The sequence below is a fragment of the Clarias gariepinus genome, chromosome 2, assembly GCF_024256425.1.
Source record: "Clarias gariepinus isolate MV-2021 ecotype Netherlands chromosome 2, CGAR_prim_01v2, whole genome shotgun sequence".
Lineage (NCBI taxonomy): Eukaryota > Metazoa > Chordata > Actinopteri > Siluriformes > Clariidae > Clarias > Clarias gariepinus.
The window spans coordinates 4,525,746-4,545,285 of NC_071101.1; the positions used below are offsets into that span (position 1 = coordinate 4,525,746).

Here is a 19,540-nt window from a genome sequence, read left to right on the forward strand (position 1 = left end):
ACAGTTAGTACACAGTGAAACGAAACAACGTTCCTCCAGGACCAAGGTGCTACATGCAACATAAACTTACAACATAAATTAACAGAGAAACTAAACTAGCTAACTAAGAGGCCTAGTTAGCTGGCTAGCAGAGACAGGACAGAGAGACCTAACATAATTTACAACATAAATTAACAAAAACTAACTAAAGACTAACTAACTAAAAGACTATCTACAGGTTTTACAGACGACAGACAACATAAAGTGCACATGTAAATGTGCAAACGAGCAACAACAAAGTGACAGTGCGACAACAACGACATATCAGAACATAAAATATGGTGTTGAGGTAGTAAAACATAGCAGCAAGAATTGAGATTAGTGCAAAAAGTAATGAATATTGTGCAAAAGAGATAAACAGTGAGGCATTTACAGACGTGTGTACGATAGTTTGTGTAGGTCAGGGTGTCTGCGCTTGTGTTGATTAGTCAGTCCAGTCTCAATATTTTGATGTATTGATGTAGTTGAGTTAAGCTGAGTGATAATGTTTGTGTGTGTGTGTGTGTGTGTGTGTGTGTTTATCAGTCCAGTCCCTTTTTGTTGAGGAGACGGATGGCTTGTGGAAAAAAGCTGTTGCACAGTCTGGATGTGTGTGCCCGAATGCTTCGGTACCTTTTTCCAGATGGCAGGAGTGTGAAGTGTGTGTGAGAGGGGCGTGTCCGATCAGCCACAATGCTGGTGGCTTTGCGGATGCAGCGTGTGGTGTAGATGTCTTCAATAGAGGGGAGAGAGACCCCGATGATCTTCTCCGCTGTCCTCACTATCCGCTGTAGGGTTTTGCGGTCCGATTTAGCACAATTCCCAAACCAGACCGTGATGCAGCCGCTCAGGATGCTCTCGATAGTCCCTCTATAGAAGGTGATCAGGATCGGTGGTGGAAGCTGGGCCTTTCTCAGTCTTCTCAGAAAGAAGAGACGCTATAGTATGAGATGAGTAACAGTATAAGATCCTTATATTTTTATTCATCCACTTTAATAAAGTCCACTGCAGTAAACTCCAGCTCTGAGCTCAGATAGTCAGTATGTATTCTGATTTTCAGCCTGGAGTCTGTCATGGTGTCATGGAGAAAAATCCACTTTTACTTCCCCTCATTCTTTTTTCCAGGGAGAACATGCAAACTACATGCAAACAGAGACACAGAGAATCGAGTCTGGCTGGGAATCAAGCACGGCGCCGCCCTAAGCTCAGTGTGTGATGTTACACTGTCCTGCAGTTCTCCCTGATTTCCCTTGTCAGGGGGGCAGTTAAAGTTGGGAATGATTTTATTGAATTTGGTGAAGAACTCAGTGCAATGTTAAAATGTTTTTGGCCGACTCTGTATATATATGTATATGTATACATGTGTAGGCAAGGTGCTGTTGCCAGACTCTGTTAGCAAATGTCCACCACTCATTGAAATCTGGAAGCTGGAGTGTGAATATCAAACATCCAACGTCAAACCAACTTCACCACGGTGCTAGACGGTCTGTAAAGGGAACTGTTCCTTGGTGTTACACAATCTGACCCTTAATGACGCAGGTATCTACACGAGCCACCAGATAGTGACACACACCAAGAGACCTGCTTCTCTCAGGACAATCAGCCGTGTTAATCTCTCAGTCTGTGGTACAGTAAGTGATTTGATATCACTAAACTGGTCTTTAATACATTTAAATGTATTAATACATTTATACAGTTTTGGCTAGTTTTCACCCCAGGGTCAGGAATAACTCAGTGGTTAAGGCATTGGATACGGTTTGGAAAGTCCCAGGTTCAAACCCCATGACCATTAAGTTCCTACTGTTGGGCCCTTGAGCGGCCCTTAACTCTCAGTTGCTCAGATAAATAATGATGATATATAAAATCACTATAGATAAGGGCGTCTGCCAAATGCCTAAATGTAAGTATGATTATACAGAGATAACAGTGATCAGCTGATCATCCGCAGACGCTTTCGAGTGGTCAACAGAAATGCATCTTTTAACATTACATTATTAAAAACCACACACGTTAAAAGCCTTCCATCTGTCTTTTTCTTCATACTCTGTTACTAAATTAATCTCAAACACTCTCATTACACACACAAGTAACAAAACACTAATTAGTGCTAATTAGTCATTAAGCACGTTTGTTAGAAGCCCCATGTGCTCACAACCACTCGAACCGGGCGCTCACTGTTGAGTTGAGTTTTGAGACTTTGGAGGCGTTTGAGGCGGTAAAACATCACAGTTTCTTTATAATCCTACAGGTGGCGCTCTAAACTATTTTTATCTCGTGTGGTGGGAGTGAATTATTTGCGTTTAGAAATAATAATTCTGGCAGAAGACAGAGATACAAGCTGCTCAGTATCAAGACCAAGCTATTGTTTTATTATCTTATCGAGAGGTGACTGGTGACTCCCATCACTACTATATACAGTGGAACCTTGGATTGCGAGTAACTTGTTCTGCAAGCATTTTGCAAGATGAGCAAAAAGTTTAAATAAATTTTAACTTGATAATAGAGCGAGGTCTTGATAGTACACATGCGCTTTGTCTGTCGTGTGTCACATGATCACAACTGAGCCAATGGTTCTTCTCGCTCTCACACGCTGTGGGATTGTGGGTAATCGTCTTCCATGCTCAGTCTCAGTATGTGAGCGTCGCTTGTATAGTCAATATAGTGATCACATGTGAGTGAGTGTGTGTGTGCGCGCAGGTTTAACTTCAGGAAAATACTGAAAGACAAAGTTTCATTTCTGTCAGAGAGTTTTGTGTGGCGCTAAAACAAAATCTGGCTGGACAGAAATACAGACACCCAGACAGACAGATTTTTTTTCTGAGACTGGTTTCTCATCCCCCAATATATGAAACATAAGAATATCATTAAAAGAGTTAGTTCTGACTAATGTACATAAAAAAAAACAATCTTTTATTTATAATAATATCTCTGTAAGGTTTTATAAAGTAGTAAGACAATGTAATCTAATAAGAAGATTCCTGTGCTCTGAGAACAGACCCCTCATGTTGTTTCCTCATGTCTTCTGTGGTAACACCTTCTATATCCTGTATCCAGACGAGGATACATCCAAATGGCTCCTGTCTGCTAGAATCCTTTTGTTTAATCAGGAGAATGTAAATGTATCTCCTCTCACCTGACATGTTAATGATGGTTCTTTTGATGTTCGGGACGTAGCACTGTTTAAATGTGCTCTTTTTGCTAAGAATAAACAGAGATCTTCAGACATCATGCCTGCGTGTGTGTGTGTGTTTGTCTCTCCCGGTCGATCGGGCCCGGACCGGTAAGTGCATCAAGGTGCAGCGGACACAACAAGCTAAAACTCTTCTTCTCTTAGCTTAAAACTTAGCTCGGACACACACTTCATCATTTAAAACCTAACAATCTCCGAGCACTACTGTGAGCACACATTATGTATAATCCTATATAAAGTGTATATGTACAGTATATTTGGTAAAGGAATCACCAGGGAAAAGACAATAACATACTGTATCACTATACCCAGGGGACTTTTTGATTTGGATGGTTTTTGATTTGTTGGGGTTAACCCTCGGAGGTCCGCACACGCATATATGCAGTTTAAGGCGTTTCCCTTTTTTATGCTTTTTTTGTTTCATTACAGCTAACATGATCCCGCCTCCCTGTGCGCGCGCTGTTAATGAAAGGTTCATTTCCATATGAACAGCGCGCGCACGGGGAGGCGGGATCATTAGCTGTAATGAGCCGATACAGGAGAATCTGTACCACTCCTTACTTTCACACAGATTACATAAAAACAGATTATTTGTTTTCGAGTAAATAGACAATTCAAGCTTTCTATAGATATGTATTTTGTGTCTCTCTGTGGAGTATTTGTTGAGTTTCAGTTCATTTTAATGACGTGTTTCTCCCTGCAGTTCACACAGACCAAAGAGACAGACAGCGCACCCTGTTTATTTTCTTTATTTTATTAATGCTCAAAGTTTTATTTTTAACATGTGTGCATACAAATAAAGTAGACACTTTACATATTTTATTAATATATAGATCTTGTCTGTACGATTAAAACGTCATCAGTGTTTTTTTGCACTGTTCTTACAGTTTTATATTTTAACATGTAATTTATGTGTAATTTGTGATAACAGATATATTTTCTGTTATAGTGACTGCAGTAATGCAGCTAAAAAGTCAACTTTAATTGTTTAGGCCTAATAAACTGTTTAACTGAACTCACAAGTAAATCTCAAGTTTTTTTTGTGTCAAATACATTCTCAAATAATCTAAACACTGAACATATATACCTTATTTTGTCCTCAGATTCTTTCTTGTAACTCTCCTCTCTCAGTCACATACCTGTCTGATGGCTCATTATGCAGATCAGTATGCAGGCCTTTTTGTTCTCAGGTGTGAATCACTGCATTAGTAATGATAGTTCACGCCTTCTCGCATAGACCCTTTACACTCAAAAAGTGACTTAAAAAATGTTAATCACTATATTGTTTTCTGTGAGCAAGTAAAAAGATCATTTTCACATCATTTTGAAGCAAAAACACTACTTCACCAGCTCAGTTCTCAAAAAGTCTTGTGAACAAATGTTTTGTATGAGTTTTATGGCTAAAATTTTTATGTGTGTGTTTGTCATTGTGGGTCTTCGCAGTGCACACACGCAGAAAAACACATTAGCTCAGTGTTGCCAGGTTGGTTGGATTCCCGCATCTTTGGCAGGTTTTATTTTTTATTTTTACAGGCTCAAAAGTAATGGGACACCTGAGTGATGCGCAGTGTAAAGGCCAGTTGTGGCTGTTCCTCAGTTATCTCATGACAGATTAAGGAGATAAAAGGTGTGGAGTTGATTGAGAGTGTTGAATGTGTATTTGGTAGATGTTGATGAGACTCTCAGTACACAGTGTAAAGAGGTGCTGATGCAGGTAAAGGAGCTCATCATTAAAATGCATGCTCCAGACTCTTGGAGTTTACTTCTATTAAAGATGTGTGTTGTTCAGTCATTCAGCCCCAGAAAAAGATCAGTTCAAAGAAAATCACTGAAAGACCAGAATTGTCCTGATGTTCATGTTCATGAGTGTGTGTGTAAACTTCCAACCACAACTGTAACTAAAACTCATTTCTGTCTCTCTGCAGTAATGAAGAGTCCTCACCCACTGGTCCTGGTCCTGTCCCTCGTCTCATGTTTACTCGTCCAGCTCTTCTGGGGAGAAACATGAGTGTGACCTACAGCTGTGTACAGGACTGTGTGTTTCAATCACACACAGTAAACTACACACTGCAGCTGTGTGATGCTGAACAATCAGAACTTTAGAGACACGTCACTGCTGTCCAATCAGAACTGTCTTACCTGACTTAAAGACAGCACTGAGTTCATGTCCCTGACACTCTAGACACTCAAGATAGACGCGCATGTTCTCTTCTCGCGATGTTTCCGGTTTCCATAGTGACAAGATCTCTTTGGTTTATCTCAACATGATTGAATCTAATACATGTTAAGTTGTTGAATTTCCTGCAAATTCAACATAATTTATTTATGTTCATCTTGGAAACATGAAATTATTATGTACAAAACACATATTACATTTTAGTACATGTAACAGGTAGCCAACTTCCTTTTTTTCAGAGTAGGCATTAAGGGAAGAGAGTATATTCTTGTTCCTTTTCTTTTCTTCCCTTTCCCATCATCACATCCCCAGTGAGCGTGTCACATTAAACATTCTTACAGCACTGCTCTCTTCTCCTGATCAATGATTCTTCTTCATTATACACAGTGTAACACAAAACTGAGCTGGAAATTGTAGAGTGTAAATCCAGTCTCTTGAAGTGTGTGTGGTAGAGCAGTGAGACTAAAATATACAGGCCAGTGGACTCCAGGACTAGGGTTAAGACCTGCTCATCTAAAGGGATGTGGTGCCATCTAGTGGTGGAAAAGAGAAATGATAGAACTAGCCTTAAAAAACACAACTTTACATCCTGCCCTTTAAAGATTATGGACAAAGGTCAGCTCTTCAGTGTTCATTCAACACCAACCTTCTTTATTATCTTGGTTTTCATTTGTAATAAAGATTATAATTGAGAAGTTTGAGTGTTCTCGCTTATCCACAACACTACATGTGAGATATGAGGAATTCCCAATAACAATAACACAATGAAAAGACTTCTATCATAAACACTGCTGTCCAGTTATTTTGTTATAGTAACAAATCCAAAAGACTCTTTAAGATATCAAATCAAAAGATATATAATTTTCATAAACACATGCTTTTATTCCTGATCCATAACCAAGATATCTATATTAATAAGTCTATATTCTCTAATTGATTTAATAACAATATTACATTACATTACCTCCTCAGTGGTTCAAATAGAAAATGGAAAAGAATGCATGTCAGTGTTTAACCTGTCTGAATTCTGTACAGAGTAAAGAAACTCTAAATATCACTGGTTACTGAAATGATTTGGCTTAATGAGTTATTTAAAGATGATCCCAGGTGACGTAACCTCTTCAAAAAAATCAATGTCTGGTGCATAAAATAATGATTAGAACACACTGTATATTTTCTGCCATCTTAATCTATCAGTGCTTATCAGTGCTTGAGGCAGTGGTGGTGGCTCAGTGTGTTAAGGCTTTGAGTTACGGATCAGAAGGTTGGCAGGTCGAGGCCCCGCTGCTCCAGGGTTAGAATGACTGACCCTGTTTACTAACAAGAAGCTGGGATATGTAAAGGATAAAGAATTTTACTGTGCAGTGATGTATGTGTGACAAATAAAGGCTAAACTTGGCTGAACTGAACTGAGCCATTAAAACATAAATAATCTACATAAACATGAGTAATTAAATACTGATATTTAATAGTACTGTAGTTTTGCATGACTACGCTCCAGTCTCTCTCTCTCTCTCTCTCTCTCTCTCTTACTCTCTGTAGGTGATGCAGGAATGAAGAGTTCTCACCCAACATTCATGAACATTTCCATCATTTCTACACTCATGTTCACTCCTCAAGCTCTTCATCAGTGTCCCCTAGAGCCGTGTACAGGACTGTGTTTCAATCCCACACTAATGGACAAAATGTGCTTTCATAACAACACAGTTTTGTGGTCCTGACCCACCAGTACCTGAGAGACATGCCGCTGATGTCCAACTATTAATGTCTAATTAACTCACAGAATGTAAACCCTGTGACTATAAACCATTTAGGTAGAGCTGATGAAGCCTTTCAGATGAGAAATGCTGTGTTCCTCAACTGTACCTGTTGTTACTAAATCCTACAACTACGAGCGACCTGGGTGATTGAGAATCTACACAAAGAGTAAAGATGTTTCTAGATTAGATCAGATCTTATAGCAGTGTTTGTTAGGAGGGTTACTGTTGGAGATCAGAAGGTCACACAGGATCTTACTGAACTAAAAGGATTAACCATTAAGCATTAAAGCACAATTTCTGCTGATGTAGTTAAATAATTTTTACATTATAATGATAATAAGATTTCTAAAAGATTCATTGCTGTTAATCCAAAGCAAGTTGCCAATGAAGCCATTTTTAAGTTTATTTACAGAACGCGACCAACAACAAAACAATCTGTTCATGTGGAGGATGTCATACAAATCTGTCCGTTTAAATTAACTGTTGCTATTGAAAAAAGTGTGCGTGTGTGTGTGTGTCACATACACAGTCATACAGGGTATGGGGTCAGGGGTAGCTCAGTGGTTAAGGTATTGGACTACGGTTCAGAAGATCCCAGGTTCAAACCCCACAACCACCAAGTTGCCACTGTTGGGCCCTTGAGCGCGGCCCTTAACCCTCAACTGCTCAGATGTGTAATGAGATAAAAATGTAAGTCGCTCTGGATAAGAGCGTCTGCCAAATGCCTAAATGTCATACACAGTATTTAAGGTGAAATGCTCGTATGACTGCTGTTGACTTCAATATTCCAAAAAATTAGAGAATAATAAATAGTAGAATAAGATAAAAATAGAGAAGAAGTTAATGTTAATGAATATATAATAAAAATAGAAAGATATATATAGTAAAATGAAATATAATAGAAATGTAATGCATAATAGAACCGTGTTATGTGCAAGATTGTAGTTTAAGTTTACAGTGTGCGAAAATGTGCAGATGTTCCCTGTTATTCCTCTGTAGTTGCCATCGGCACATGATTGGCACATCCCCTTTTATTCTTAATGATCAGCACTAATACACTTCTTCATTCACAGGTGACTAAAAAATATTTCTCCTCCTTAGACGCCTCACACCGAGACCCAGTTACACCAATCCGGGCAAAACGAGGATCCACAAGTAATGATGGTTCCGTCCTCTGTTATCTGCAGAGAGAGAAATTCATTGCTGTAAATAGTTGATGCTCAGTGCAAAGACATTATACATTTAATTTCTTTTAAACACATCATTGTGACATTTTTAAATTACAAAAGTTTAGATCTTGAGATTTATAAGGTTACTGAGAAAACATGGAGAAAACAGGCATGCGTGCACACACACACACACACACACACACACACACACACACACACACACACACACACCCATCCCCCAGTAATCAGTTACATTACAGCGTTACTTCTGATAAAAGTAATTAGTACTTTTCCATTGCAGAAAATCAGGGCTTGTAGGACGACTTTCTCACACACACACACACACACACACACACACACACACCACACACACTAATGAATTGGGAGTCACTGCTGTCTGGCTCAGATTATATAAATTGTCTGAATAACGGATTACATTTTTAAAAGAATTACTAAGTATTTAAATGGCGGACCTAACGCATTAGATTACTCGTTACATCAAAAAAGTAATCCATGTTACACCCAACACTGCGGGGGGAGGGGGGGGGGGAGTCTATCACAGGAGGCTTAGGGCACGAGGCAGGGTACACCCTGGACAGGGCACACACACACACACCTATTCACACACTTGTTCACACACTACGGGCGATTTGGGAACACCAATTAGTCTAACCTACGTGTCTTTTGGACTGTGGAAGGAAACCGGGGTATCCAGAGGAAACCCACCAAGCACATGAAGAACATGCAAACTCCATGCACACAGAGACGGGAATCGAACCCAGACCCTGGAGGTGCAAAGCAACAGTGCTAACCACTACACCACTGTACCGCCCTAAATACAGTTCTTATTTATATATAAACTATAATATTAGTGTTATATTAGAGTCCTCACCCTCTCGCTCAAACACAATCTCAGATTGGTTCCATCTAATATACTGTGTGTCAGTGTCTACACCCGTCAGTTCACAGGGCAGGACAGCTGTAAAACCCACTGGACCAGATACACTAATCTGAAGTAGAGCAGAGACGATGTCTGAAATATATAAATATAAATCTAGATAAATCACTTATATTAAGGACTTTATGTTTTATTTATTATTTATTTACTGACCCACACAGATGCAGATAACAGAAAAGAAGGTCATGGCTCCAACTATGTCCTCCTGGTCTGCAGATGTTCTATGAAATAAATAATTGAATAAACAAATAAATAAATAAATAAATAACATTATATAAACTGCTTCTTGATATGAGTTTACCATTTTTCTGAGATTTAAAGTATTATCTAATCACAGGGTTTAATATAATATATAACATCATATTAAACAACACAGAGGTTTGCATTCAAGCCAAGCTCGCTAAAGTCATGTGAGTGTGAATTAGCAGCTGTGTTTACACTTTAAATCACATCATCACATTAAAGTTACACAAATCCTTCAACAAAACATCAAGCAGATCCGAGTTTCCTCTCCTTCACAACTTCACACACACTTACAGCAGCAGCTCTCCGGGTGGAGGAGTGTGTGTGTGTGTGTGTGTGTGTCTCTCTACAGCGGGACTGTGTGACTTATACTAACAGGAAACTGAACGCACGATGATGTGTAGTGCAGAATCTCAACCTGACTAAGCGTTTGCACAAACCCAGTTCCTCACAGATTCAAGTTTCTCATTTGAAGCTGTGGTTTGAGAAATGATAAACTAAAGTACACAAGATTCCCTCTGATCTTTGTACTGCTTTAACATTAGTAATACTGTACATTTCAATAGACTATTAGGAGTGACTTCTGCTTGGCTGGAATGAAAGTCTGCACCAATCCTGATACTTTTTGGATAAAATTAGACACCCCTGTTTTACTCACTCACTCATCGTCTATACCACTTTATCCTGTATTCAGGGTCGCGGGGGTCTGGAGCCTATCCCAGGAGACTACAAGGTGGGGTACACCCTGGACAGGGTGCCAATCCATCGCAGGGCACACACACACTCATACACACACTCACACACTCTGTCACACACTACGGGCAGTTTGGGAACGCCTAATGCAGAATGCTACATTACCCTACATTATATACACAAATGTGTAAAGATGCTGCGTCATCACTTTCAGTTCTTTATTGGACGGAGTGATCTTGTCCACACACACCTCTATAAAGCCAGGGTCCTACCTCTATCTGCTTTAATAAAGTCCACTGCAGTAAAGTCTCAGATAGTCAGTATTTATTCTGATTTTAACCCTGGAGTCTCTGTCATGGTGGAAAACTGTTACATTTACACTTTGTGTGCAAAATCCACTTTTACTTCTCCTTTTAATTTACACTTTCCAGTTTGATATACATTGTTACTCCCAAACCCTGTTCGCCCACAAGCCACATTCCCTCCACAGAGTCTGTGTTTGTCCATTTTATTGCTGAACCCCTACATTATACATGATCTATATAGTGTTTCTGTCATAGAGATAGTAAAGTTATAAGGATTAAATGATAGAACAATTAAGGATGTGTTGTATGAACAAAAGATAGTTTAAAGTCACAAACTTTCTCATTTTAATTCACTTTTAGAATAAATGAACTTCACAAAATTAATTAACATTAAGACTTTATTTGTTACGTTATACATGTAAACAAAACCAATAAATTGAATTAAAAAGCACAGTAAAACAATAATGATATTTAATTAAAAGCTGAATATAAAAGATAAAGCTAGAAAGCATCCATAATAATGTTTGGGCAGTGAGGGTGTACTAGATTCTTTAGCCTTTTTTATTTTATTACAAAAAGTTAAAAGCCATGCAAATCATCGAGGCTGATAAAATAATTAAGTGTTAATACTACTAATCATCATTTATCCCAACAAACATCACATAAATGACATTAAAAAATGTCTCATACTGTACATTAATAAACTTAACCTTGAAAGTATAAGTTTTTGCACTGATCAGTGATACAGTATATACAGGTGTGATAAAGTAAGAAGTAAACTAGAACATTATTATCTGTGTGCTGTAAAGCAGCTGTAGCGTTTTAACGTTATAATGACAATGAAAAGCTGCCGGCATTCTCCACCATAATACTGTGTATAGGTAGAGTTTTAACATAATAATGACCATGAATAGTTTCCGGCATTCTTCATCATTAATACGTAGGGTTTACATAATCAAGACAACGAATGACGGTTGCATTGTCCACCAATAAATATAGACATTTTAATGTGAACACAATGCCAACGCATCCTTTATCATTAATAAGTAATTTTTAGCTCTGGGTCAGAGTGGTATCGAATCTTTAACGATTCGGTTTAATTTGATTAATTGAATCAAAATTTATAACGTACACTATATTGACTACCCGTCCAGCGTTTAGCACAATTTAGTGTATCTTACCAGTTCTGGTTATCACATGGCCAACGGCTATAACACAAAATCTAGTATTTAGCAATTTATGAGCAAGGTAACACGATCTGGGCAAATGTTTAGACTTTAAAATACATGACCAAGACAACAGTACTTTATAAAGAAACGAGAATTTATTTGACTAATCTACGATACATGAAACTACACTACTTGAACGCACGTGCACACACACACACACACACACAAACAATTTGGCAAGTGAAAATGAATGAAGTTATTCTAGTACCGGTTACTAGATCAACGAAAGTCACAAGAGCAGAGTCTTGGGTTCAATCTTACGGTTTAGTTATGAAACGAGCACCAACTTCAGCAAGGCATGCAGCTTTGTTTGTTTACTTGCGTTATGTTTCGTTCTCATCCGTGGGTTCGCCTCCAGCGAAGGGAATCACGGCATTGCTGATTGGTTGGTGCGCTGTTGTAGAGATGACGTCAGTCGGAAAAGCCCTTCGGTGAGGCGTTGGTTGTCTGGTTACCGATGGCTGCGCTCTGGAACTTCTCCTGAGGTTTCCTTCGTTGCGGGACTTTGGAGTTCTGGCACAAAGTCTCGTTGAAAGTTCTTGAATAGCGGATGACGCCAGCAGCGGCGGCGCAGCGCCCGCAAGGGCGAAGCCCGAGCTGCTTGGAAGATGTTGTAGGTTGCAGTTGTGATGATAACTTCTCTTCTCCCTTTTCTTGTGGACTTCCTGAGGGTTTTTGTCCCTTGGGGGTCAGTCCGTCCCACAGGTGATTCATCCAATCGAATGTGATTGCAGGGCTTAGCCACGCCTCACGTGGTTCCTCCTTCCGTGCATAAATTAGCCAGGTGTTACGGCTGTCACGTGTGACCCATCCGGTTGGAGTTTTTAATACTTTTTTAAAAGTAATTTTGCATGAGCTCTGTTCATGCTACCAATTACCCATGTTCACCAACATTCTTGAAATAAAGCCAGCTTGAGATTGACACCAAACATTACATATCTTACCCACTCATTCCTTCCTTTATCTAATAAAAAGGTTTGTAAATGCTGATTACACCTTGAACGTTATGCAGAATAATTAAACATATACACAGGAATAAAAGGAACTGAGTAAATATATGTAAATACGTTTTGCCCTACTGGCACACTTTAAAGATGTTTAAAATAGTGTCCATGCCGTATGCCTTTGTTCGTGGAAAGGCATGTCTTCCAGAGGTCAAGAGAGTGTCCAGGTGTGATGAGGCCCCTTCCTCCCCAGCTTGGGGTGGAGCTGTAAAACTGTCTTCTTTGTTTACCGGATCGCTGATTTACACCCTGGGTTTCGGGGTCTACTTCAAAGCATCTGGCCTTGTGGAGTTGCTTAGTTTTACAGATGTCCCCCTTAAGATAGCAAACCAGATAAGGTTATCAGGATGGTGCCATGCATGCTGGAAGAGGGTGTTCAGGAATGTGATCCATTGACTGTTATCTTTATGGGAGCCCTGTTATTCGCTACACAGCTCATAAAAATGACTTCCTGCTGTTCAGAGACTGAGCTTTACTGACCAGACGGAAATTCAGGTCATGGCTGCATCTCTCTCTCTCACACACACACACACACACACACACACATTAATAAAGCCTGAGAGTGAGGAGTGTGAAGGTGATGATGTCACTTATAGCGGTTTTGTTTGTTCAGAAACTTTGTTAATAAAATATAATTTAACACTGTCAGGTTCTCTCAATATTTTGGCATTTACAAGGTTAAAACTGACTGTCAGAATTTATATCCTGTATTTCAGTAAAGCTGAATTATTATTATTTCTAGAAGTAGTTTGATTTACTAATTTTGCTTAGAATTGTGGCAAAAATAGAATTTCTGAAGATTTTAAAATGAATTGAGTAGAAATCAGTGAAAGTCATGTGATACATCCTGTAACATCTACAAATATATTACAGTTTGGTTTAATAATTATTATATTTAATATATAACAGTGTAAATGAACGTACAGAGCAGGATTATAGATCAGTAGTTAAATATGAAAGTCAGGTTATGAGCTCCTGAAGTTCTCTTCATTCATCTTTGGGTGTCACATGAGAGTCTGTTACACACCTCTGTTCTCTGTAGAGCAGCTTATACTGTAAGTAAAATATTAAAATATGAATATTAAATATAGAAATGTGTCAGTGTAAAAACTTACGTCATACATGTGAATACTATTATAGAATCTGAAACGTTGTACAGTTTAGATCATTTAGTATAAATCCAGCTTTAAACTGTATAATTTCCAGACCAGGTTTGTCTCGTATAATGTGATCAGTAATGATAATAAAGATCTGCTGTAACTGTGCAGTGTAACACCAGCTTAACTCAGAGTAAAGTGCAGATGTTTGGATCATTTGATACACCACGCTGTGAGAAGAACAAACTGGTTCCTCCAGAACAAAATCCTGTTCAAGTTCAGTTCTGGAAGAAAGTCCAGTCTCACTAATGCTGAGTTCTGACAGGAAAGTGTGTAAAAGCTGCAGTGTGTAGTTTACTGTGTGTGATTGAAACACACAGTCCTGTACACAGCTGTAGGTCACACTCATGTTACTCCACAGAAGAGCTGGACGAGTAAACATGAGACGAGGGACAGAACCAGGACCAGTGGGTGAGGACTCTTCATTACTGCAGAGAGACAGAAATGAAAGAAATGTGTTTTATTTTAGTTTAGCTAGAACACACACAATCACACAAGTTTCCAGTAAAGTTTCAGGGACTTGTAGAAAATCTAAATAATATTAAGAACTAAAATAAGTGATGAAAAATTAAGAAATAACTAAGAAAAAGTCACGACTACCATCAAACTACTCATCAATCAGATGTCTAGTTACTTTTGGCTGTTAAAATGGAGAGATTTTGGAACAAAAGAAAAAAAGAAAGAAAAAAAACACAAAAGGAAAGAAAGGCTGCAATTCCTGATCAGGTGCAATATTTTACTTAAAGCCCTTGAGAGGTAACAACAATAGCATCGTGTCCAAATACTTATGGACTTGACAGTAACTGTGCAAAATTAAAAGCAAATACACTAGTATAGTCTCATTAGTGACACTTACAGGAAATGAAATGGCATAAAATTAATATTTAAAGGTAAATAAAATGTCCTAGAAACATTGAAAACAGTGTTCTTGCTGTTCTGGACAAACATTGATTTTATTATTTTAGATTGTGTAAATAAATGTGTTCATTGTTCATTACTGCAGAGAGACAGAAATGAGTTTTATTTATAACCTGGTCTTTATCTAAAGCACAATGATTGTAGAACACACATTGTTAAAACTAAAGAAAAACCCAACATGTTGCAGATGGCTGTAATTCCTAAAGTAGGATTTTATAAACCAGTCCTACTTCCACCTCTAACGTTCTGGAACAGACTGTTAATTATTGATTAGTGATGAAAATAAGGGGAAGGTAGATACTGACTCACCTGTGGGAGCTGCTGAAATACCAACATCTGTTTCTTTAAGAGGGGGAACTAAAGGGAAAGAAAACACACATTACTGCATCATAACACAGTAAGATTTACACTTTTATAATCATTAGTTATTTCCAGCTTTGTTCTCTGGTGTGTGTAACGCTCAGTGTGTGTTCTACTGACACTAACTCACTCACCATAGACTGAGAGATTAACACTGTTGATCGAGACCACTTTGAAGTTCACAGATCTCTTGGTGTGTCTCACTGTCTGGTAGCTGGTGTAGACTCCTGTATCAGTAAATGTCAGATTGTGTAACACCAGTGAACAGTTCCCCTTACGCAGCTCCTCCACAGGAACGTCCACACGACCCTCATATCCCTCACCCTGATACGAGTCCACACCCAGTCGCTCAAACACAATCTCAGACATGATTTTCCATCCAATGTACAGTCTCTCAGTGTCTACACTCGTCAGTTGACACGGCAGGACAGCTGTAGAACCCACTGGGCCAGATACACTGATCTCAGGTTCTGCAGAGAGGAGGTCTGAGACGGGAAATTATAATATAGATTAATCTGGACAGAGCAGTTATTTTAATAACATTATGTTTCATCTGTTTAATAAAAGATAAAAATGTGACTTACACACACAGACGCTGATCCACACGGTGCAGATGTAGGAAAAGTTGGTCATGGTGCGTCAGTGTGTGTAGATTTACTACAACAAACAAATATATTCATACAACTGAGTTCTTCCTAAAATCTGTCTATAATTTCTCATTTAATTTTAATTGTTAACTAATTATGTATAATACAATATTTTAACAAATATTATAACCAACACGAAAGATTGCATTCAAAGCCGTTTCAGCTGCTTCACACACAGAATGTTAAAATAAACAGCACTGAGGAGACTCGATTAACAGGAGACACATTAATCATTCAGACATTACAGTAGTAATCTAATCTAATCTAATCTAATCTAATCTAATGCCATAATTCAGAGTGTTTCTGTAGATGATTGACAGTTTGCTTGACTTTGATGTTCCTTTACAGCATTTCTGTAGTTAAACACAATATTGTGGAAGCAGCTAGAATGTGTTTACTGTTTCTATTTATGATTAATGTTGAATATACTGTATGTAACTGCTGAATGAATATCTAAACTCTATGAGTGTTGTGTAATTAGTGCACTAAGTGAAGTTCTGAGTTGTGTAAGAGCTGTGATATAGAGTTTATAGAGTTATATAAAGTTCACACTCACCCTCTCTTCATGTCTCAGACACTGTGTTTACACTTTAAATCACATCATCACATTAAAGTTACACAAATCCTTCAACAAAACATCGAGCAGATCCGAGTTTCCTCTCCTTCACAACTTCACACACACTTACAGCAGCTCTCCGGGTGGAGGAAGAAAAAGGTACTCTCCACAGCCCGACTGTGTGACTTTTATACTGCACTACCAGTAAACCGCGCGCCGGAAACTACAATGAGGTTGCCAGATCTCGGTGTTACGCTCTAAACCGAAAACTTAGAAACCAGGTTTATTTTCAGAGATAAGTCTGTTGAGAAACACTAATATTTCTGTCCTGACATTTTATCATGTGTTTATTTTCTTGTCTTATTGAACTGTACAAATACATTAACTTCCCCTAAACATCACATTTATCACATGTTTTCTTGTTAAACACTACATATGTATTAAAAATGTGTTTCTAAAGTATAACACACTCAGGTTGAAGTTCTTCTGACTCTGATTTCACTCCATAGGTAATGACAGTGTGATGACCAAAGTCACAAAATCACTCAGATTAAGATGAAAATCACATTTTACACCCACTGTAGTACTGGATCAGTTATTTATTAATACTGCACAACGGAACAATTTACGGAACAATAGTAAAATAAACATCTAGTACACTTCAGTAATACTAATAGTTAAAAGTGTATTTTTAAGAAGCAGAAATACTTTGTAAATGAATTCCTGTTTTTCTAATTTGGGACTAGACTATGTCATCTTGTCACCTTGAAATTTTACACTGAACTGTAAAAAAAAGTGCATGGTAATTAGAACATGGTAATTGGAACATGGTAATTAGAACATGGTAATTAGAACATGGTAATTAGAACATGGTAATTGGAACATGTTAATTGGTGTGAATGGGTCTTTATTTTTGGACACAGGAATCAGGTTTAGGTTAAATATGTGATGAAACCAGTGAAAGGCCAAGAGTGGTTGTAGAGATGATGGGGTGTAGTTGCTGGGAATGGACTATTGTGAAGATGAAGATGTTACTTATACAGTAGATATTTAAGTTGTTCATAATCTCACTCTGCTCCTAAAATGTAATTTACCACTTTGTTTGCATTCTCTCATCCTTATGTCACATCTATTTCAATATTTTTTGCAAGTAGCATTCAAGTCAAAGTGGGACTTTTGGTAACAGTCCAGAATAACAGAACACAGTTCTGAGAGTAAAAACTCCCTTTATTTCTCTATTTAACCCACTGATACACTAATGCACTTATCCCAGTGTTTCACTAGTGCTTGGACACCATCAAGGTAGAAAGTTTTCTCAGTACACCAGAGCCATGATCCATGATGATGTATAATATAAGTGTTAATTTACAATAAAGCATCACTTCATTTTAAATCCATTGTGAGATCAAACACTTCTCAGTGATGCTGAAGTGACTGACACTGTGGGTCAGGTGAAGGTCAGACTCACTAATAATGTGGCTCAGTGTTTCTCTTCCACAGTCTTAACTTTCACTCCATTACTGTTGTTAAACTCACACTTTATTAACCCACACTTTACACAATAATATAATAATAATAGCCTGGTACATGTTAATACTATAACTCTTATATGTTAATCATAAAATATATAATGATATAATATTTCATTGCCAAGTTACAATAATAATCTGTTGCCAAGTTCATTTACAAGTAAATGAACAATGTATAAATGTCTACGTCTACATATTAATGTCTTATCATTTCAGCTGTGATGATCAGTGTGTGTTCTCCTGAGACTTAAAAGAGACGTAGATACAGTATTACCACGACTGATCGGGACTTTTTCCTCTTCTTGTGCCTCACTGTTAATCTTTAAATTAATCACATGTGTGACCTTTTAGAAGTAACAGTATGAGATCCTTTTATTTTCATTCATCCACTTTAATAAAGTCCACTGCAGTAAAGTCCAGCTTTGAGCTCAGATAGTCAGTATTTATTCGGATTTTTAGCCTGGAGTCTGTCATGGTGGGAAAAAAAATCCACTTTTACTTCCCCTCATTCTCTTCTCCAGGGAGAACATACAAACTACATGCAAACAGAGTCTCAGTATGTGAGCGTCACTTGTATAGTCAATATAGTGATCACATGTGTGTGTGTGTGTGTGTGTGTGTGTGCGCAGGTTTAACTTCAGGAAAATACTGAAAGACAAAGTTTCATTTCTGTCAGAGAGTTTTGTGTGGCGCTAAAACAAAATCTGGCTGGACAGAAATACAGACATCCAGACAGACAGATTTTTTTTCTGAGACTGGTTTCTCATCGTCCAATATATAAAACATAAGAATATCATTAAAAGAGTTAGTTCTGACTAATGTACATAAAAAAAACAATCTTTTATTTATAATAATATCGCCGAGCACTACTGTGAGCACACATTATGTATAATCCTATATAAAGTGTATATTTACAGTATATTTGGTAAAGGAATCACCAGGGAAAAGACAATAACATACTGTATCACTGCACCAGGGGACTTTTTGATTTGGATGGTTTTTGATTTGTTGAGGTTAACCTTCTGAGGTCCGCACACGCATATATGCGGTTTAAGGCGTTTCCCCTTTTTATGCTTTTTTTGTTTCATTACAGCTAACGTGATCCCGCCTCCCTGTGCGCGCGCTGTTAATGAAAGGTTCATTTCTATATGAACAGCGCGCGCACGGGGAGGCGGGATCACATTAGCTGTAATGAGCCGATACAGGAGAATCTGTACCACTCCTTACTTTCACACAGATTACATAAAAACAGATTATTTGTTTTCGAGTTAAATTGGTAAATGTAAAAGTAGACAATTCAAGCTTTCTATAGATATGTATTTTGTGTCTCTCTGTGATGTATTTGTTGAGTTTCAGTTCATTTTAATGACGTGTTTCTCCCTGCAGTTCACACAGACCAAAGTGACAGACAGCACACCCTGTTTATTTTCTTTATTTTATTAATGCTCTAAGTTTTATTTTTAACATGTGTGCATACAAATAAAGTAGACACTTTACATATTTTATTAATATATAGATCTTGTCCGTACGATCAAAACTGAAGGTGTAATTTAAGTTCTTATTGGTGGTTTTTTCTTTGCACTGTTCTTACACTTTTATATTTTAACACGTACTTTAGGTGTAATTAG

At 37.9% G+C, this 19,540-nt stretch overlaps 1 protein-coding gene across 1 annotated transcript in view; it reads right to left on the minus strand.

Annotated features, from left to right (window-relative positions):
- LOC128518033 (butyrophilin subfamily 2 member A2-like) overlaps nt 1-16,518 on the minus strand; it is a 127,601-nt gene extending 111,083 nt beyond the window's left edge. The window contains exons 1-2 of the mRNA XM_053491161.1: nt 16,384-16,518; nt 9,425-9,492 (exon numbers count right to left, since the gene is read on the minus strand). Of these exons, the coding sequence (XP_053347136.1) occupies nt 9,425-9,492; nt 16,384-16,394 (79 nt within the window). The 5' untranslated portion in view covers nt 16,395-16,518. The remainder of the gene's footprint in view (nt 1-9,424; nt 9,493-16,383) is intronic.
- Between the last annotated feature and the right edge of the window lie 3,022 nt (nt 16,519-19,540).